The 22,337-nt window shown below is 46.1% G+C and overlaps 1 protein-coding gene across 3 annotated transcripts in view; it reads left to right on the top strand.

The window, feature by feature from the left end:
* The window catches only part of tmem255a (transmembrane protein 255A), a 134,521-nt gene that overhangs the window by 65,282 nt on the left and 46,902 nt on the right, over positions 1 to 22,337 (top strand). For all 3 annotated transcript variants that reach the window (XM_038775312.1, XM_038775311.1, XM_038775310.1), the window contains one exon: positions 14,407 to 14,495. In XM_038775312.1, coding sequence (XP_038631240.1) covers positions 14,407 to 14,495 — 89 coding nt within the window. The remainder of the gene's footprint in view (positions 1 to 14,406; positions 14,496 to 22,337) is intronic.

Genomic DNA, 22,337 nt, shown 5'->3' with positions numbered 1-22,337 from the left:
GCAATTCCCCCCCCCCCCCCCCCTTTTTTTCATTTTTGGAAGAAAAGAAAAGCAGTCACAGAAACAGTCTTCATTAACAATATCCAAAAGTTTCTGTGAACTAGCCCCTCTTTTTGTAAAACAGTCTGACAATTGATAGCTACTGTCAACCTATTTAATTTTTGCTATTTCCCCTCTGTCCAACATCTGCTTCAAACTTGTGATGTCTATCCTTAACCTTTTTTCATTGACACTTTTTGTAGAGTGCATATTTTCCCACAGAGATTTATTGTCAATTTGACATTCAATAGGTATATTACCCAAATCCCCTAATCCCAAAATTTCTGTCAATATCTGAGATATATATAAAAGGTCATATCCACCGCCTCTACAAGGCTTAACGTCTCAGCAGCCATAGTGCTTTTGACCACTCTCCTTATTTTCTTTGTTTCCCACACAAGAGGGCAACATTTACCATTGTTCCCCAAAGGAAAATTATAAAACCTCCTGCTCTTGAAACCCCATCACATAAATGTGCATAGGATGCATCACTATAAACTATGAGTTTCAAGTGCCTACGGTCACCTAAAACCGGGAACTTCAAAACACATTCCTGCATTTTTAGTTTGACCAACGCTTTATTTGCTCTTATTATGTCTTCCACTTTGGGATCATTCATTTTTGTACTAAACTCTAAGACATCAAAACTCACGTCCGGTCTAGTCTGTCTACCTAACCAATTCAGTTGCCCAATTAAAATTCGCAATTGCTCTTTTTCCATCTTTGAAACCATTGTGTCTTTTTGTGAAATCCGGCCACGACTAATTGCTATTGGGCTCATACTTTCCAAATAAGATTGCTTACGTAAAGTTGCCCCTAACTTCGTCTGTCCGATTTCCAGTTCAATATATTTAAATGCACCAGAAGCCTGACTGCCAACCCTGAATTCTTTCCTCAAACCAGAGATTGCAGTAGCTTCGAAATCACCAGTCCCACCCCACAAAAAATCATCGACATGCATCATAAAGATGCCGGAAAGATTTCCTTTATAGTGCCAGTAAAACATTGTCGGATCTGCTTTCAACTGGCACCAGCCTAACTTTAACAAAACTGACCTTACCGAAAAATACCAGACTCTAGACGCATCATTTAATCCATGGACACATTTGTTCAACTTCCGAGTACCCCTTCTGTGTCAGCTGCCTCTTTAGGAGGATGGAGAAAAATGTCTCTCTGGAGCTGATGCCCCTGCAAGAAGGCAAACTTTTATATCTATAGATTTGCATTCCCATGCCTTTGTGGCTAATAGAGCCAAGAAGATCTTTAAAATAACCTTTCCTGCCACAGGTGAATCTACCCTTAAATCCTGATCTTCTAAGATTTCTTCAAATCCCCTCGTCACAAGCCTGGCCTTTTTCTTATAAGTTCCATCCGGAAGAACCTTTTCCGTGCAAATCCAGCTGTGGGTTAGAGCTGTTTGTCTACTATCCGGTACCTCCATGTATACCCCAAATTTACTCCAACTATGCAGTTCTTGTTATTTGGAATCTTTGATAACTTTTTCATCTAAATTATTGGAAGCCACCAAAATCTCACGTGCATGTGGGCTTCTACTCCTATTAGTATTTGTAGTGTTACTCATGTTCCGAGACCTTGATAAACGATGTAACCTCTACCGCCTGGTATCCCGTTCTGTACTGCTACTGCTTGATCTTTCCCTTCTGCTGTGGGATGTCCTTTCAATAGTTCTCAATCCATTATCGTATACGGCAGGGAGACATAGTATACTATAAGAGAGACAATTTTAATGAATGGAAAGGCCCAGGGAAGATCATAGGCATAGATGGCAAAACAATTATTTTGCAACATGGCAATCAAACCCTGTCTATATCAGTTTACTGGTTCTCATAGTTCTGTAACACGTGCGTACCAGATGACTCTGGTTCCTCGTTGTGTCTGTCTGCTCTGTCTAAATTTGAAAATTTGTGATCTGTGCCCATTATCCTACCGAACACGAATTGATAGGGACAATAGCCCCCAACCATCTGCAATGAATTCTTTCCATGTACCACCCATGCTAAAGCTGAATTTAGCTTGCAGTTTGGTCTATCTGCCAAAATTTTCCGGAGCATGTCATCTATTACCGCATGATTTCTTTCACACACACCATTACTATTCAGAACTTTGATATTCACGTTTTCACACATATCCCTAAACTCATCATTAGCAAATTCTCCCCCATCGTCCGTACAGAATTTTGCCGGTGGGCCCATTGCTGTCCCTATCCATTTTTACATGATTTGATCCAGAATTACTCTCTTTACTTTGTACAATCGTTGATTGACTAAATCTGGTTGCTAAATCTACAAAATGCAAAATAAATATATTATTGGCTTTATCCCAGATCTTAAGGTCCATGGCCACAATGTCGTTAAAATCCCTGGCCAAAGGTAAGATTACTATCGGTCGTGCTGATGTCCTTCTGTATTTCCTACAAACTTCACAGCGATCACTAACCTGTTCTATTAGCTTAGTATAGTCTTCATCCCTTACCCCTGCATCCTTTAATAAATTGCTCAGCCTCCAAGGAGACGGATGAGCAAATTGCCCATGCAGTTTTAATACAACAAGCTTTTTATCAGCTAAAGTCCCATTTTTAACTGCCATTAACACATCCTTAACAACTGTACTTGAAATATTATTTGTCAGTAAGGAATACAATAGTGTCCCGACTGTGTAAATTGTAAGCCCACCGTCTCTCCAAAAACTGTTGCCTTATCCTGTTCCATATCCAGATTCATGCGTGCTTTCTTCATCGACGGTTTGCTCAGAAGCAAAGATATCTCACTTCATACAACATCCGTACTAATGAAATGATTCACTCCGGCAATATTACAAGCGATCACCACTCTTTTCAGCGACTTCAGAGTATTATCATCCCCAAACCTGAAACTTGTGGAACTTTCAAATTCCTTAACCTTGTTACAATTTTCAGCATTCAAGGAGTCCAGGTAACATTTTAACCAGTCAATCTCACACACAGTAGATGTGCAGCCACTGTCCAATACAGCACAGTTAAAGGATTCTGCAACCAACACCCTCATTACCGGCGTAAAACTGCTTGTTAATAGGACAATGCCTTCTTTCTGGGCTCTATCTTTTTCCTCTTCTGACTCTTCCGTGTCATGTGTCGCTTCAAACACTCTGTTATAACGTGTTGGACAGTTGAAAGCATAATGGTATTGAGAGTCACATCGAAAACATTGATTTATCATACCCCGGGCATTTCTGGGGTTCATCTTCCTCTTGTAGGTTCTAACTGGGTTTCTGTCTTCATAATTTCCGGTCCCAATCTCCTTCTATAGTCTTGGAACCTGTTTGTAGCCATCGTATTAGTAGTGTATCTTCCATATTCTTCTTTATTGCAGGCTGATTTATTTGGGTCATCAGAGCCATCGGAATTGAATGTTTCCCCAGAAACTTTGTTAAAGCTTCTATCATCTGATCGGATAAGGTATCCTTATCCGCAAACTGAACTCCTGGCAAAACCAGGAGCCTATCCATGTTGCTCACTCTAGCACAGTCAAGTAATTTAAAGGCCAACACAGACTGTGGAAATTCCATGTTGTGTTTCTGCAGCCTTTTATGTAGTCTGCCAAATTCCATTATATAGTCACCCATGGAGAAATCCTCTACTTTCCTGAACCTATCAAAATCCGACCATGCTTCATGCGCACCTAACAAGTCATCCTTCTTATAAATCTTATCTATATGATGTAATAGAGTCTACAGACCTCCTTCTGAGTCTAACTCTTCCAATTCCAGCTCAGAAAACGCTTTGGACCGGATTTGACTGTCATAAGGTAGAGAAAGAGCCAATTCCATACCTTGTTTTCTCTTTCCCAAGGCAGTTACCTTAGTCCACATAACTATTGCACTTCTCCATTGGTCGCACAATCCCCTTTCAGAAAATATGGGGGGATAGTCCTATCCGGCCATCTTTATCCTCGGTTCAACCATATATCTTTGTTTTTTTTTTCTTCTTATTCACTCCTTAGTTTGGTCTGGAAAAGTTGTATCTTTCAACCCTTCAAATTTGCACAGCCACCATCCTCTGCTGCCATTTGTTATACGTTTAGCTGCTGTTGTATAAAGAGTCAAAGGTTCTGCTCCTTTTCCACAAACACCTTTAATTTACTTCAGCAGACTCTGCACAAAACTCGAACATCACATCACCTGACACAAAGGCCACCTGAAACCCCTTTGCATATCAGTGTCAATTATTGGATACTTAACATAAATGAGACAACTAATTGGAATATCTCTTAACTCATTACTTAATATCGACAACTTAAAAACAGATGAAGCACTTGAAGGATACAGGGAAAGTAGAAAAGAGCTCAAACAGGGAGTTAGGCGGGCAAAAAGAGGTCACAAAATATCCTTGGCCGACAGGATTAAGGAAAATCCCAAGGCATTTTATACACACATTAGGAATAAGAGGGTAGCTGGAGAAAAAGTTGGACAACCAAGGACAAAGGAAGGAAATTATGCATAGAACCCAAGGAAGTAGGTGAGATCCTTAATGAGTACTTTGCATCGGTATTCACAAAAGAAAGGGACATGTTGATTGGTGGTGTCTGAGGGGTATGTAAACACTTTAGAATAAGTCATTATTATGAGGGAGGAAGTGTTAGGTGTGTTAAAAAGCATTCAGGTGGACAAATCCCCAGGGCCAGATGGTATCTACCCAGATTACAGAGGGAAACGAGATGAAATCACTGGGCCTCTGACAGAAATCTTTGTTTCCTCCTTGGCCACAGGTGAGGTCCCAGATGATTGGAGGATAGCCAATGTTGTACCTTTACTTAAGAAGGGTTGCAAGGATAATCTGGGTAATTATAGGCCAGTGAGATTGATGTCAGTGATAGTGAAATTGTTGGAAAAGGTTCTCAGAGATAGGATCTGTGCATATTTGGAAGTGAATGGTCTTATTAGCATGGTTTTGTACGAGGAAGGTCATGTCGCACTAATTTAATTGAGTTTTTTGAGATGGTGACAAAAATGATTGATGAGGGAAGGGCTGTGGATGTTGTCTAAATGGACATTAGTAAAGCATTTGACAAGGTCCCTCATAGTAGACTGGTGCAAAAGGTTAAATCACACGGGGTCAGGGGTGAATTAGCTAGATGGATTCAGAACTGGCTTGGCCATAAAAGACAGAGGGTAGCAGTGGAAGGGTGTTTTTCTGAATGGCGGTCTGTAACTAGTGGTGTTCCACAGGGATCAGTACTGGGACCTCTGCTGTTTGTAATATATATACATATATATATATATGACTTGGAAGAAAACGTAGCTGGTCTGATTAGCAAGTTTGTAGATGATACTAAGATTGCAGGAGTTTTGGATAATGATGAAGATTGTCAGAATACAGCAGGATTTGGATCGGCTGCAAAATTGGGCGGAGAAATGGCAGAAATGGAACTTAACCCGGCAAATGCGAGGTGATGCATTTTGGTAGCTCCAATTCAGATGGGAGTTATCAAATAAATGGCAGAGCCATCAGGAGCATAGCGACTCAGAGAGATCTGTGTGTGCAGGTCCACAGATCCTTAAACGTGGCAGCACGGTGTTACAATACCAAAAATACCTCCACAAATGTTTATTTCTTTAAAAAAGTGGCAGCACGGGTGGAAATAGTGTGAAGAAAGCATATGGCATGTTTGCCTTAATAGGACGGGGCATAGAGTATAAAAGTTTGCAAATTATGTTATAGTTATATAGAGCGTTGGTTGGGCCACGTTTTGGAATATTGTGTCCAATTCTGGTCACCCCACTATCAGAAGGATGTGGAGGCTTTGGAGAGAGTACAGAAAAGGTTTACCAGGATGTTGCCTGGTATGGGGGTATTAGCTATGAGGGGAGATTGAATAAACTGGTTTATTCTCCCTAGAAAGACGGAGGCCGTGGGGCGACTTGATAGACGTTTATAAAATTATGAGGGGTATAGATAGGGTGAACAGTTGGATGCTTTTTTCCAGGCGGAATGACAAAGGGGCACAAGTTCAAGGTGAGGGGGGAAAGGTTCAGTGGAGATGTGCAAGGGAAGTTTTTTTACACAGAGGGTGAAGGTGGCCTGGAATGCACTGCCAAATTAGGTGGTTGAGGCAGGTACGTTAGCGACCGTTAAGACTTATCTGGATAGACCCACTCTTAAAAGTTCCAACACTGAAACCCAGCCAACCTCACCATGGCCAGGGTCAGAGCTGCACCTCCCAATATCTCAGGGGAAAAGCAAAGACAAAGTGAGAGATGCAGCAGAGGCCTTAGCCTCCAAGGCATCCCAGAAGAGAAAAAGAAAGAAGAAAAAGCAAAAGCCATCAGTGCTAATCACAAGGAAATCAGGGAAACAGCATCCAACCCAAACCCCAGCCAACCACTCAGTCAATGAAAGGGCATCTCACCTACCCCGGAGAAGGGAGAAAAAAAGAATATCAATTCAGTGCAGCGCTCAGCCCATCCAAGTGCCCACACACCCAGGGGATCAAACCCAGCCCACCAGAACCCCCCCCACCCCCCCCCCCCCCCGGAAGGCATCCCCAACGGCAGGCACCACAATCCCAGGGACAATAGGATACCGACCCATGCAGCACCAAGTCTGGATTAGCCCAGAACTGCCCTAAAAATAAAACACAGGAGATTATTGCCCCGGGACCTCTTGCACCAATACCCTGCTGAGCCTGGACCTCTCCAACTCTATCTAGGTCAGGGCACCACTCCACTCACAGAAGTAGAGAAAGGATAATGCTCCATCCCTAGGCAGGAGGGGGGGCCACAATCCAAAAGAAGAAGAACCATCAAGACACCCATCGATGGGGTGCCCTGGGAAGGAGGGCTGGTCCTCATCCGCCAAACACCAAGAGCCACCTTCCATTCTATCAGGCCATGCCAAAACCAGGACCAGCACCTCGCTCACCCAGTCACGAGAAGACTTCCAGGAACGGGACACCTAAACCAATTCGCAGAAACCGCCGACATACAAAGGATATCCAGTGCCACCCTCGCACCGCTGGAAATTTACCTCCAGCCCAAAAATATCCATTGACCATTACTCTCTGCCTCCTGTTATTCAACCAATTTTTATCCACATTGTTACTGTCCCTTTTATTCCATGAGCAAGTCTATTGTGTGGCATCAAATGTTTTCTGAAAGTCCAAAGATTCACCACCCTCTGAGCGAAGAAATCCTGCTCAGCCAGGGGAAACAACCTTCCTGCATCTACCCTGTTGAACCCACATCAACATACAAAACCCAAGCATCCAAAATTCTTACTGGGCTTGGCAGGGTTGTGAGTGGGAGGAGGGGTCTGTCTAAAACCAAGGGACATGGTCTCAGAATAGGGAGTAAACCATTTACAACTTGAGGTGAGGAATAAGTTCTTCACTCAGAGTGGTGAATACTTGAAATTCTCTGCCCCATTCGTTGACTATGTTCAAGATTGAAATGAATATATTTCTACATACTAGAAACATGAAGGGATACGGGATTACAGAATCCCTTTTTTCATAGAATCCATACAATTCAGAAGGAGGCCATTCGGCCCATTGAGTCTGCACTTCAAACGAGCACTCTATTCATACCCACTTCCCCCCTATTCCAGTACCCTAACCTGCACATCTTTGGACAATTTATCATGGCCAATCCACCTAACCTGCACATCTTTGGACTGTGTGAGGAAACCAGAGCACCCGGAGGAAACCCACACAGACACGGGGAGAACGTACAAACTCCACACAGACAGTGACCCATGGCCGGAATTGAACCCGGGTCCCTGGCGCTGTGAGGCAGCAGTGCTAACCACTGTGCCACCGTGCTGCCCCCAAAGCTGCTGTGATAGGATGTGAACCCGTGATCCCAGAACAGAAGCCTTGGCTTCTACGGTAACTCGCATGGCCGACATTACCACTTCGCCACCAGCTTCCCATCCCCATTATTGCAGGAAAACATTGTTGAAGTAAAAGACCAGCTGTGATCTCATTGAATGGCAGAGTAGGCTCGAGGGGCTGAATGGCCTTCTCTGATTTCTTACGTTTTCATTGTTTGGCACACTGAGAGGTTTAAGACCTTTTCTGAGAAGTGATCTGATTCCTTCCACGTTTGTTCTAACAGGCAGCTCTGCCCGATCTGGGTATGAGCACTTTCTCCCCATTGATCAATTCTCCCAGTTATACTGCAATATAGACATTGTAGAGGGGGGCATGTGGAGACTCCAAGAGGGTGGGCTTCAATTTTTGGCAAGACTATTTTCTTTGTGTTCCGGACATTAGTTACTGTTTCAGTTTTCAATAAACTGAATCGTAGGTTGTAGTGCCAGCCACACACACTCTGATGGTGTGACGACGTTCCTGATTTCTGAAGAATGGAGATTAGGGGGAATCCCACACTGTCCCAGGGGAGTGGACCCACCCCTCTATATACAGTCTGAAAATCATAGCCGTCATTTAAAAAGGAACTGGATAAGCAATTGTAAAGCACATATCGAAAAGATCAATGGGAAAGGCCTGGGGAGTAGATTCAGGAGGGATAGCTCCAGCTGAAGAGAGATCTCAGCCATGATGGGCTAAATGGCCTACTCCAGTAGCTGCTGTTTCTGAGCTTTGTCCTGGTTCATACTGAAAACTACTACATGGGCTTCACTACATAGTGATGACTGTGAGATAGTTTCACCACTGGTGATGGAACAGGCAAGAAACACACTGGGGCATAAAATAAACCTGTTTGCCGACGATGGGATAAACTGTTGGAATCTAGTGTTCCTGATATTCAAGGCCGGTTAAAGGCACCCCAATGAACAGGAACCTCATTTGCATGAATTAACATATCACGCATGCTCATTAAAAGGCCACCTCGCCCGAATTAGGTTCACCCTTCAGATTGAGTCGGAAATTAGAACGTTCAGTTTCGCAACTGTATCTAGCTGGCGTGCACCCAGTGAGTTTCACCTCCTCCAGGAATTTGAGGTCCATTGATGTGGCTTTCACCTGCCTGGGAACCTCCCAGAAGTTCACTCGAGTACTATTAGTAAACACTGCGCCAAGACTGGACCAATGAGGCTGGCGAAGACTGGAAGTGGGGGCGGAAGGGGCTGGCGTTCGGGTGGACGGTGGAGGCAGGATTATGGTGGATGAGTGGGGAGAGTGCCCGAGAAAGGGGAAGAGAATCGCCTGGGAAGGTGGAGATGCAGGGCACTGGCGACAGGGGGAACAGTCACAGCCAGAGGGGGAAGACAGATACGATAGGGTGCAGGTTCCAGGTGAGAGTCTGATCGGTGAAGGTCTCATCAGGTGGGTTACAGATAGGGGATTAGGATAATGGGAGCACAGGGTCAGGGTGGACATGGGGACAGTAATGGCCGTTGTCTCTGAGGGTCATGATAGTATCCAGTGTAACCAGGGGGAAGTTCAATGTGACAGAGGGGAGAGGAATGGTGATATCAGGTGGGCCTGTAGTGATTTGGGGGGAACGAGGCAACTGGATGTTAAAAATGTTTGCTTGTGTCCACTGAGCTGAGGGCCACATTACAGCAAGTTTGCCCTTGACCCATGGGTCTCATAACATCGAGATCCCATCAAGAGGTTGAGCTGCTGTTCATTCGGTGTCATTTCCCATCAGCAGCTACCAGAGGCAGGGATGAATCGAGGGAGGGAGGCACAGCTGGTGGAGGGCAGCCAATATTGTGACTCCAAAGCTTGATCCTCCCAGGTGAATGATCATGGCTGATAAGGATGATGCAGTTAGTCTTTCTGTGCTGCTGAGGCGGTCACTCGACAGCGTTTCGAGGATAGTGGAAACAAGTGGAAAAATATCAGTGAGGCTTCTTGCATTTGGCTCTCGTCACCCTAGTCAAAGAGCAGTGTTGACATAGGCATTTATGTATGAATAGGAGAAACACCCAACACTTCCTCCAGGATGTCCTTTACCTGGAAGGGGTGGGGTGGGGATGCCATTACTAGATGGAGACCATGCGAAGGGCTTAGCACTGGCCTGTTGGCTTTGAGATGGAGGGAAACCTGTAAAGGACATATGCACAATGTATTATTTCAGTTCATTCACACATCCACTGAGGCGTCGCTGATGCAGGCTCCAGGCAACCCTGCCTTGATAATGGTTCTCATTGAGATGAGGAGCAGGAGTGACAATCACCTGTTGGCACAGGGTCATGAGGAGCAAGGGTTGAACAAGAGGTAGCGGGGCTTCCAGAAGGTCAAGATGCTGGGAGACATGGACCACCGTAATGATGAGAATTGACCCGACCGTGGGTGTATCACCTGTGGTGTTATTATCTAGAGATGAGGAGAAGGCAATGCCGATGGCCCTCACGTATGTCCCAGGGTGTGGTTGCTCACATCTGCGAGTTTCTCCAGTATGAACTGCGACCCCATGGACTCTGGAGGAGAAATGCGGAGCTCCTGGCCTGCCCTGGGGGCTATGAGGGGTCGAATGGCAGGGTGGGACACCTTCTGCCTGCCCCACCACAAGATCTGCCGATTATTGAGCTGAACAGAAACATTGCACGTTTTCAGCATTCCCACCATCCACCGATTTTACCACCGGACTTAGAATCCAGAATGAGCAATTTTAATCAGCGCAAATCGTTTTGTTGCAGTTTGTACCCGTTAACTATCTCAGTCAGAGCCCAGCCAAGTTTCTGTTGCACATTTCAATCTGATTGTCAGAAAAAGGGCTGCATTTATTGATATTGCAAAACCACAGGGAGCATTTGCGCAGGTGCGATTATCACTTACATAATAATCAGTGACTTAAGCAGTCGCCTATATCAAAAATGGTGTCTGTCTTCGTTGTGTTCCAGGTCAGCACGCAACCTCACAGTCTCTTTGGATACTTCTCCCCCCCCCCCCCCCCCCCCCCAACCCAGCACTGCCCTGACAAACGCTGCTGCCTTGTTGCCTTTATTGCAGTGATGGGTGTGAAGCGGGAAATGGGTTGGGAAAGGAGGAGGGCTTGGGAGTTAGAGCAGGCAGCAAGGAGGGAGAGGTGTCAGAATGGAAGCAGGTGGGAGAGAAGCCAAGAGCGTTAGAGAAAGAGGGGTGGAGGGTGTGAGTTGCAGAGTGGCAGGAGTTTGGGAGAGGGGCAGAGAGAGAGAGAGCGGTGACTGGTCAGGAGAGGGAGGGGAAGAGAGCAGCAATGAGTTGAGGGGATGGGAGTGGTGGTGTGGCAAGGGCTGGGAGGGTGAGGGGCCAGGAGAGGGAGCAGAAGAGAGATTGGGAGCAGGATGGCGAGGGGCAAAAGTGGGTCAGCGCCAGGTCAGGAACTAGGAGGCAGAGTTTAGTCACAGAGCAACTGCAGAGCACACACTTCCCACACATGTAGTTGCAATGCCTGTGACGTTAAAACCAGCTACCTCATTGAAGTCGGGCCAGAAATAACAAAGACAGAAGGAGGGTAGGTGCTTTAATCCGCCATTTTAGTGCATATTAACTGATCTACCTGCTCTGGGTCCCTTCAGTAGTCAGTCCTCTCACATTGCTTCGTGCACTGGTGTGTTATCATGTTACATATTCAAATGTATATGTCCCTTGGCCAGGAAATGGTCTCCTGTGTGGAAGTGGAGGAACTATCGACTCAGGTCTATATGATCAAGCTGTGTGCAACAAAGTGCCTTTGTTCAAGTTATGCAAACGTGTTAGTTTTCCCAACAGTTTGAAATTCTTATCATAGAATGGCTCGAGGAATGTAGATCAACTGACTGAATCCCAGAGTTGCCGTGTTTGGACAAAATAAATATTTTCCTTGTGATAGGTAGAAGAGTTATGCGGTGGGGAGGGGGGGGGGGGGCGGTTAAATGTGAGTCAGCGGAAGGAGCAGGCGAGCGATGCTCAGGGACCTCACTCCAAGCAGCAGGTACTCAGTGACTTCATTTTGCCGAGGTTTAAAGCTGTATGTGCATCACTGATAGACCAGCAGAGGCAGAGCAAACCAAATGCACATCTAACTTCCTGGCCCACTTTCTGCTCCTTAACTCAATTTAATAATCAGCTCTGGCATATTGTCCCTCTCCAGTGTTATCCTTGACTGGTACTGCCATCTCATACCTGTCTACTTTCATTGTCTTTCCCTCCTGCATACAGAGTAGCCAGGACTGTTTAGTGCCTGTGGTGAATGTGATTCACACCGGATTATAATCTGTATATACATGTGCCTATATTGTAAGTGCAGTTGCACTACCTGACCACCAGGGGGAGTAGCTCTGGGAATGCGCGAGAATTGTACTGGGCTTCTCCCTTGGTTCCGCCCAGGACTCCTCCCCCTGGAGCTGCTGTATAAAGATCAGTGCCACATGGTCAGCCGGCCAGTTCACCGAAAGTTCAATGGCTAACCGGCTGGCTCTGTTGTGAGTATATTAAAACCGCTATTCTAATCCTACAAGCACGTGTCCGTAGAATTGTTGGTTCCAACAGTGCCCTTCCTATCTATGTTTGTCCCTCACACATGTGCTAACACAGTTGTAATCCAACACCGTGCTAGTCCGCTTCGCTTCTTCCTCAATCTAATTCCTCCCCTTTATGCACTTTTTAAAAATCTTATTGCAATCTGTCCATTCTAATTTTATAACTTCCTTGTCTCCCTCTCTGCCCTTATGTCTTGGCTCCACTCCCTCTGCCAAATTAGTTTAAACCCTCCCACCTAGTACTAGTTAATCCCTCCTCAAGCACGTGTTTCCCATGCTTGTTCAGTGCAACCTGTTCATCTTGTACAGGTCTCTCGAGCCCCAGAACTCCGGTGCCTCAGAAATCTCCCTCCATGCCACCTTCCACCTGAATATCTTCCTGTTTGTACACTGACTAGCACATGGTCCTGAGGGTAATCCTGAGATTGCCACCTCTTGAGGTCCGGTTGATTCCCTATTCCCTGATTCTTCACCCGGAAGACCTCAATCATTTTTTTATTTATGTCAGTGAAAAAAGGAAATGAAAAGCGCTTATTGTCACAAGTGGGCTTCAAATGAAGTTACTGTGAAAAGCCCCTAGTCGCCACATTCCGGCGCCTGTTCGGGGAGGCTGGAACGGGAATTGAACCCGCGCTGCTGGCCTGCCTTGGTCTGCTTTCAAAGCCAGTGATTTAGCCCTGTGCTAAACCAGCCCAGTGGTTCCAAGATGGACCATATCTTCAGGCTGTTGATCAACGCAACATTGAGCTCACTCTCAGATTCACGTATGCACTGCCGTGAGAGCAACCATTTCCCGCGCTCCAAGACCCTGAGCGTGAGCATTTGGTGGCACCTCCTGCTGAAAGGTCATCACTCTGAAACATTAGCCTTGTTTCATACCTCGCCGATGCTGCCTGTTCTGCTGAGCACTTCCAGAAGTTTCTTCTTTTATTTCAGATTTCCAGCATGTGCAGTATTTTACTGTTGTATTGAGCGTCAGTATTTCGAGGCATTTGAATGCACTTGCAGCACAAAGTTGGCATGCAATTGGCAATTGGGAAGACAAATGCTAGGTTGGCCTTTATTGCAAGGAGGTTGCAATATAATGTTGAGGAAATCTTCCTGTAATTGTACAGGGCTTTGATGAGACCACATCTGGAGTACTGTGTCCAGTTTTATTCGCTTTACCTAAAGAAAGATACACTTGCCTGAGAGGGGTTGTAATATGGGTTGATTAGTTTGATTCCTGGGCTAAGAGGCTTGTCCTCCTGAGGAGAGATTGCTTGGAAAAGGCCTGTACTCTGGAGTTTAGAAGAATGAGAGTTGATCTCATCGAAGTGTAAAAGATTCTGCAAGGACTTAACAGGATAAATGCTGAGAGATTGTTTCCCCTGACTAGAGAGCTGAGTACAAGGGGCATAATCTCAGGATAAGGGCTTGTCCATCTTGGACCGAGATGAGGAGAGGTTTCTTCACTTGAGCTTTGCGAAGCTTTAGAATTACCTCAGGGGGCTGTGAATATTCAATCAATGTGAATATTCAAGGCTGCAGTCTATAGATTCTTGAATTCTAAGGGAATCGAGGGAAATGGGATCAAGTGGGAAATGGGAGATTGAGCTAAGGCCACAATCAGATCAGTCCTCATCTTCTTGAATGACAGAGCAGGCCCAAGGGGCCAAATGGCCTCCTCCTCTCCTTTTCTTAAGATTTTTAAATAATTTTACAATAATGCCATGATCTTATTAAATGGCGGAGCAGGCTTGAGGGCCCACAAGGCCCGCTCCGGCTTCTACTTTGAAAAGACTTCAGGCTCAAAATGTACGGGATTGTGTTTGACCGAACATTGAAAGAAATGATTTATATTAATGCACACTGTAATGTCAGACAGAGTCAGTTGGTTTCATTTTTCTCTCAGGTTAAATACAGAAATGAAATGTTTTTGCATCATGTCAGATGACTGGGTTTCTTCTTTCCAATAGGTGACGTGCCTGAGTCACTCGAGTGCTCCCTGCATACTGAAAATAAAGAGCAATACCTGTTACTGTTGTGACCTTTATAAGTGTGGCCGGTGGGTTTCACTTTAATCTCTTGGTTTGTACATTTTAATTTCTGCTTTGATGTGTGTTAACTCTTCTCTGTTTAGCACTTGTACTTTCCAGTCTAAAGCATGAGCAGTCATACACTTATACCAAGTCCCATTCACCAATGCTGACCTGTATTGGCACCAAGCCCGACAGTGCCTCAATTTTAAGATTCTTAGAGCGGCACGGTAGCGCAGTGGTTAGCACTGCTGCCTCACCGCACTGAGGACCCGGGTTCGATCCTGGCCCCGGGTCGCTGTCCGTGTGGAGTTTGCACATTCTCCTCGTGTCTGCGTAGGTTTCACCCCAGAACCCAAAGATTGGCCGTAGGTGGATTGACCACGCTAAATTGCCCCTGAATTGGGCAAAAAATAATTGGGTACTCTGAATTTATGGGGAAAAAATTTAAGATTCTCATCCTCGTTTTCAGATTCCTCGGTCCATCCTATCTCTGAAATGTCCTTCAGCCCCAAGATGTCTGGGCTCCTTTAATGCTGGCCTCTTCCACATTCCTGACTTCCTTCATTCCACACAAGTAACAAAATCAAAACACAGAAAATGCTCAGCAGGGCTGGCAATGTTGGGTGAAAGGTTACAGACCTGGAACATTGAGTGTAATTTAATGCCCAAGTTTGCCAGAGGCGGGGTTGGAGGCAGGGGGTATATAAGCAGGCAGGAGGGTGCCAGGTGGGTACACAGTGATAACCTGGCTGCCTTCCCACGGCTGCCCCAGTTCGGGCGGGGAGCCTTGTGGGCAGCCTTCCCATCCCGATGCCAATTAGGCCCATAAAAAGGCAATTGATGCCCTCCAACGGGCCATATCCTGCCACCTCTGATTGGCCACTAGCTCTTGGAGGGGTGGAGGTTTCTGCCCCCGGGGTCTGGATAGCTGGCCACTTAAGTGCCTGACTGGCACTGAATGCCGTGAGCCTCCCCCAAAGGGGGCAATGCCAGGCTCTCGCCATCTCTCTAGCCAACGGAGACCCCCTGTCACCTGAATAAATTCCACCCATCCCGCTCCACAGATGCTGCCAGACCTAGAATAGAACAGTACAGCACAGAACAGGCCCTTCGGCCCTTGATGTTGTGCCGATCAATTATCACCCTACTTAAACCCACGTAACCCGTATACCCGTAACCATCCCCCCATTAACCTTACACTACGGGCAATTTATCATGGCCAATCCACCTAACCCGCACATCTTTGGACTGTGGGAGGAAACCGGAGTACCCGGAGGAAACCCACGCACACAGGGGGAGGACGCGCAGACTCCACACAGACAGTGACCAAGCCGGGAATCGAACCTGGGACCCTGGAGCTGTGAAGCATTGATGCTAACCACCATGCTACCTTGAGGCCTGCGGAGTGACTCCAGAATTTTCAGTTTTTATTTCAGATTTCCAACATCTGCAGTATTTTGATTATTTTAACTGCTCTATCCAGATCCCTCATGATCTTGAACACCTCTATCAAATCGCCTTTCAACCTTCTGCTCTCTGGTTCCAGCTAAGCCAATCTATCCTCATTACTGAAGTATCCATCGTAAAGGAATGTGGCAATTTGGTGATGATACAGCCCTGGTTTGTGGTAATGTCTTTGAGAGCAGTGTAGGGGTAGCTATTCATACAAGTGGATTGATTGAATGGTAAATTGAAACCTTTAATTTTAATGATGAGATCTTAAAATTAATTGTTCCACACTTTTTTTTTAAAGAAACTATATTTCAAAATATTTTTTAAATTAATTTACCTATAAATATTTACTGTTTGGTACTACCCAATTTTCTGCATTACTGAGGGCACCCGTTATAACTTAATCCCAATCAATGCCATTTCCTTTGGATGGAGTGTGACTAAGTGTCACAGTTTGCACTGTTATTGGTCATTGTCCTCATCTTTATGCAGATGACATTCTGAAATCTCTAGGGAACCTATTCTTCTTTATCTTCCACATCACATATTGGTGCTCCAAGGTAATTAGCTACAGTCCATGAGGGACCATAGGCATCACTTTTTGTTGGAGAGGGACAAGTGGTTATGTAGCTTGAGGGGCAATACTTCTCATCGAGCATGGGACAAGGCCTCCATGAACCACCATTGTCGGTTTGGGGATTGAATCCACACCATTGGCATCATTCTGCATCACAGTCTAGCCAACTGAACGTTGGGGATCTCAAGCTCCAATGCTTAGATTCATTACAGCAATTATACCATGATTACTTGAGAGTTTAGCCTAGGCGGCGGGGGGGACGGGAGACGGACACAAGACTGCAAATTCAATCTCCACAATTGAAATTGAAAATACAGAGAAAATGCTGCAGTGGCCAAGGTGACACATTAAACTGACTGTCAATGATCCCTTCACAATGTGCAAAGAAGAATTCTACTGGTATCCAAGCTGAGCTTCTACTGGTGTCCTACGTGGAACTGAACGATACGGGTGAGGTCTCGGCCACCACGTTATGGGAGGCGCTCAAGGCAGTGGTTAGCAGGGAGGGAAAAGGTGGAACGAGCAGAAATGACGCGGTTGGTGGATGAGGGTCGACAGGAGGTATTCAGAGGCCTGGTTTTATTTTGTGTTATAAATTTGTTCATTTATTTACGGTGAATGAGAAAAGGCCGTCAAAACTATACATGCTTCAGGCCAGTGCTTACTGCACTCATCTTCGTAGCCTCTTCCTTTCTTCTCCCTCCTCCACCCTCCCCAGTTCTAGCCAGCATCTTTTTCTCAGTCTATCCAGCTGAATGCTATCCATGCCTTTCAATAGCTTTATGGATCTCAGTCAGGTCTCAGTCGACATCTCTCTCACAAAGCCAAACCCAAGGCATGGCCCAGGGTATTTCCGATGGCAGGGTTTCTCACCGGCCCTTTCCAAAGTGTCAGCACTGACCACATCCCTGCTGACCCCGCCTGTCTCCTCAACCTTTCCTCACTCAAATGAGCATCAGTTGGCTGCAGGCCGGACTCCTGCCCATCACTGGGGAGGACATCCTACCTTGGAGAGCTACCAGCCAATCTGATTGGCCGAAAGCCCGTGGTCCTTGCAGCGACAGGAGTTGCAGTGGACAGAAGAGGAAATGCATGAAGGTGACAGCTCCTGAGCCCCAGGACTGAACGCAAAGAGACGGATTCAGGGTCCCACTGTGGGGAAGGTTGGGAAGGAAAATTGGGCGATTGGGGTGTTGGGGGAGAGGCCGTTGGGGGGGAGGGAGGAATTGCGACCACCGGAGCTTAAGGTTGAGCGTCTGAAGTTAGAAGTGGGCTTCTGATGGAGGTAATTCCCCCAATTCCTGCCCACAGTCTAAGCTTGATCTTTTTCAGGCTTCCCCGTGTCAGGGAAATCCTCTCGCCAGCCTACAAATTGAGGCTTGCTGGGAAATAGCCCGTATATTGCCAATAATTGACCACTTAAGAGCCTCGACTGGGGGCAAAGGCGGACGGCCTATTGGAGGCCATGCCCGGCCAGGTGCAAAATTGCTGTGGGGTTGAGGCAGGTGAGAAGCCGATTCCATCTGTTTCACGCTCTCCACCCCATCCTAAAAACCCATTTGCCGGCAAACGTGAAGTATTTCACTGTAATTCAATATAACTTCCACAATCATTGTTATTCTTTTCGAAACCAAAGCAAAAATGTCCTCATTGAAGTGGAGGGAACGTCAGGTACACTATATTCCAGACCAAAGCCTTTCATTAACATGCCCCCAGTTTTATACAGAACAATACAGCCCTGTAGCCGCCTACCTTCTGCCACAGTTGGAGTCACTTCATGCTTGCCATCTTTGACTTGCATCCAGCTATTAACACCCCAGCTCATAATTCTGTACAACTAGGGACATAAATTTAGTGCATGTGTTTACAGTTGGCCCTGTTTCTGTCCAGATCCATTTCTTATTGATTTCATCCTCAAAAGTTGGCGGCAAGAGTGGAAAGTATCGCGAGAAGGTGCAAGAAGTGTTTCGTGCTGATGGAAAATCAGGAAACTATCAACCGCTCCCCCTTCAGTGGCTGGCCATGTTTCCCGCCCTTCAATTTTGTCTACATCCCCACAATTTTGCGCCGCGCATAACCTTTGGTGGAATTCACCCAGGTGGGACGAAGTTCTATGGCGGGGCGGGAATGTGGAATGTTTCCCGCCACAGACTGGCAAGAAACCATGCCATATTTTCCAGTCCCGACCAGGGGCACCAGGGGGCTTTGCGCTGCATTTCGTGGCTGGGTGGACATGATGGCATGCGTCCCGTCATCATATTTGACTGCCCTATTGAAAAGGCACCCAACATCATTGACCCACCGTTCAAGAAAGAAGATGGACCTCCTGAAAACAAAGATGAAACCTCCTGAAAAAGAAGATGGATCTCCAGGAACTCTCTAGGGCAAGAAGGTGAACCTCTTCATGACAGTGAAATTGGAAGATCCACCTGTAGGTCCTCCCTCCATCCAGTGCTGTGTTCTCCAGGGTTGTGGGCGGCCTGCATCCTGAACTCTGGAAAACCCCCCGGCATTGTTCGGTGAGTCCTGACTTCTGCGCACCATGTTGTTCCAGCGGGTTTTCCGATCTGCCATGGTGGGCACCAACAGAAGATCCTGCTGGAAATTGACGCTGGCGTGAAATTTATTCTTGCCCATCATTGAACCCATCGGCGGGGCCTTGAGAGAATTCCACCCCTAGATTTGGGCCATTGTGCCTGTTTCAGCTCTTTGGGAAAAGCAGAATCCCTTTACCAAGTCCTGCAAATTTTGCTGGCCTAAGTATTTATTTAATTTCCTTTTTTAAGGTTACTATTGAATGTGTTTCTACCACCCTTTCAAGCACTACATTCCAGCACAATCAGCTGTGTCTAAAAACAACCTTTTATCTTCCCTCTGGTTCTTTTGTCAAGTGCCGTCATACTGTTATCCACAATCAGTGGAAACAGCTTCTCCTATTTACTCTGAACACAACCCTTGGTGATCTTGAACACTTGCATTAAATCTCCCCTTTAATTCCTGCTATAAGGAGAACAGGCCCAATTTACAGGGTCAGAATGGCATCAAAGACGGTCATTTGGCCCATCGGCTCCATGCCAGTTCTCTGTGGAGCAATCCAATCAGTCCCATTGCTCCACTCTACTCCTATAGCCCGACAAATGTCATTCTCATTCTCTAGTCTCCACATAACTAAAATTCCACATCCCAGATACCATTCTAGCAAATCTCTGCACTCTCTTCCAAGACCTTCAAGGACAAACAAGACAGGGGATTATATGATGAACAGCAAGACCCTGGTAAGCAAAGGGATCTTGCTGTGCATGAACACCGGTCACTTAAGGTTGCAAGGCAGGTGGATAAAGTGGTTAAGAAGGCATATGGTATACTTGCCTTTATTAACCGAGTCATAGAGTTTAAGAACTGTATACAATGTTGGTTAGGCCACAGCTAGAGTATTGTGCACAGTTCTGGAATCCACATTATAGGAGGGATGTGATAGCACTGGAAAGGGTGCAGAGGAGATTTACCAGAATGTTACCTGGGCTGGAGAGTTAAGAGAGATTGGACAGACTGAAGTTTTTCTCCTTGGAACAGTGGAGTGAGAGGGGACATGATTGAGACGTATAACGTTTTGAGGGACATAGATAGAGTAGACACAAACAAATCTTTCCCCTTAGTGGAGGGGTCAATGACCAAGGGATATATATTTAATGTAAGGGGCAGGAGGTTTAGAGGGAATGTGAGGAAAATCTTTTTATCCAGAGGATGGTGGGAATCTGGAACTCACTCTCTGAAAGGATGGTGGAGGCAGCGACCCTCATAACATTGAAGAAGTATTTAGATGGGCGCTTGCGATGTCAAAGCATACACAGCTATGGTCCAAGTGCTGGATAATGGGATTAGAATGTATCGGTGATTGTTTTTGACTGGCACCAGTTACGATGGGCCGAAGCATGAGTGGCATGGTAGCACAGTGGTTAGCACAGCGCCAGCGTCCCAGGCTCGATTCCTGGCTGGGGTCACTGATTGTGTGGAGTTTGCACGTTCTCCCCGTGTCTGCGTGGGTTCCCTCCGGGTGCTCCAGTTTCCTCCTACAGGTCCCGAAAGACGTGCTTGTTAGGTGAATTGGACATTCTGAATTCTCCCTCTGTGTACCCGAACAGGCACCGGATTGTGGCAACTATGGGCTTTTCACAGTAACTTCATTGCAGTGTTAATGTAAGCCTACTTGTGACATTCATATAGATTATTATTTTTATTAAGGGCCTTTTCTGTGCTATAAATCTCTATGACTCTATCCTTCTTCCTTCTGTTCTCTGTGCCTCTCTTTATAAAGCCCAGGAGCTGTATGGTTTTTTAAAAACATTCTTCTCTACTTGGCCTGCTGCCTTCAAAGATTAGTGTAGATAAACACTCACCCTGGTCTCTTTGTCCCTGGTTATCTATTATTCAGGTTATATTTGCCTTTCCTCCATCTTCCTATCAAAATGCTTTATTTCACACCATTAAGCTCTGGCCGGGAATTTCTGCTCCCGTTTGCGTCGCCTGGGTTTGGTGGCAAGAGTGGAAAGTATCGTGAGAAGGTGCAAGAAGTGTTTCATGCTGATGGAAAATCAGGAAACTATCAGTTCCTCCCCTTCAGTAGCTGGCCATGTTTCCCGCCCTTCAATTTTGTGGATCTTATTGCAATAAATCAGCATGTCATTATTGGGCCAATACGCCGGAACTATATCCCCACGTCAAATAACGTGTACACGGTGGCATTATGTCAGAAAGGCGCACTGCGCCACTAGTCTCAGGAGGCAGGAACCTGGTGAGTAGTATCTTGAGGGGAGCTCGGAGGTGAACCTTGGGGAGAAGGTGGTGCCAAGACCAAAGTTTACTCGGGTGTCTTTATTTATGAGGAGGACAAAGCACAGTCACATATATTATGCAACACACTTTATTAAATATAGTTAGCCCATAAATTACCCACTATATATACCGGAAATACCCAGGATTCGACTATACTATCCGCAGAGGTGGTTTGGTCAGCTGTAGATCCGATCCCCGAGTCCCTCTGGTTCCTCTTTGCAAAGGTGATTCACGCTGGCTGTTCCTTCCTTCTGGTCTGGTCAAGGTCACCTCACACACCGAGTATTTGCTGCTGGGGTCTCTCAGATGCCTACCTTTATCCCCCTCCCCGCCTTTCCAGAAACTTCTCTGACATCCGGTCAATGAGGTCTCGGGAGGGGGTCCCTTCAGTCCATGGTCCGGTTGATGACCGTTTGACTGGCCACCTGAGCCTGCCCCAGATGTCCCATCTCGGGTGGTGTGGGCTGCACATGACCTGTTCCCATTTAAGGTAACAGTAGATTCTCTGGGTGATGGAAAGTCTGGCTCGATCTGGGCTACGGCCAATAAACCTGTGCATTTCAATGGGGTACGATGATCTGTTGCTGGGTCTCAGTAGAGTGTGACGATCTTTGATGGGTGATTGAATGGGACAGGCCCAGACATGTTCCGGCAGCTTCTCTGTTGGTTGTGCATTTGGATATTTGGATTCTGCAGGCTTCTTGCTGGAGCGGATTGTGGTTTTAATTTAAAGTTTAATTAAAAATTCTTTAATTTAGGATATCCAATTTAATCAGCCTTAAAACAAAGCCCTGATTATATTACCACACGATTGATTCTATTGGCACTCAAAGTGCAGTTGAACATCCTTGATTTCCAGCGTGTTTAACCCACGGTGACGTGCCAGTTACACACAGCACTCACCCCCCAAGTAACAAAGACATCAGCAATCTGAGAAACCATTTCTTCAACTGCGTCCACAGGTGGCCCATTTGGATCAATGTCGCGCACCAGCCCCGCAGCGTCT

The sequence above is a fragment of the Scyliorhinus canicula genome, chromosome 17 (assembly GCF_902713615.1).
Source record: "Scyliorhinus canicula chromosome 17, sScyCan1.1, whole genome shotgun sequence".
Classification (NCBI taxonomy): Eukaryota; Metazoa; Chordata; class Chondrichthyes; order Carcharhiniformes; family Scyliorhinidae; genus Scyliorhinus; species Scyliorhinus canicula.
Note: the sequence above shows the minus strand (reverse complement) of the source record. Positions and strands in the feature narration are given on the sequence as shown.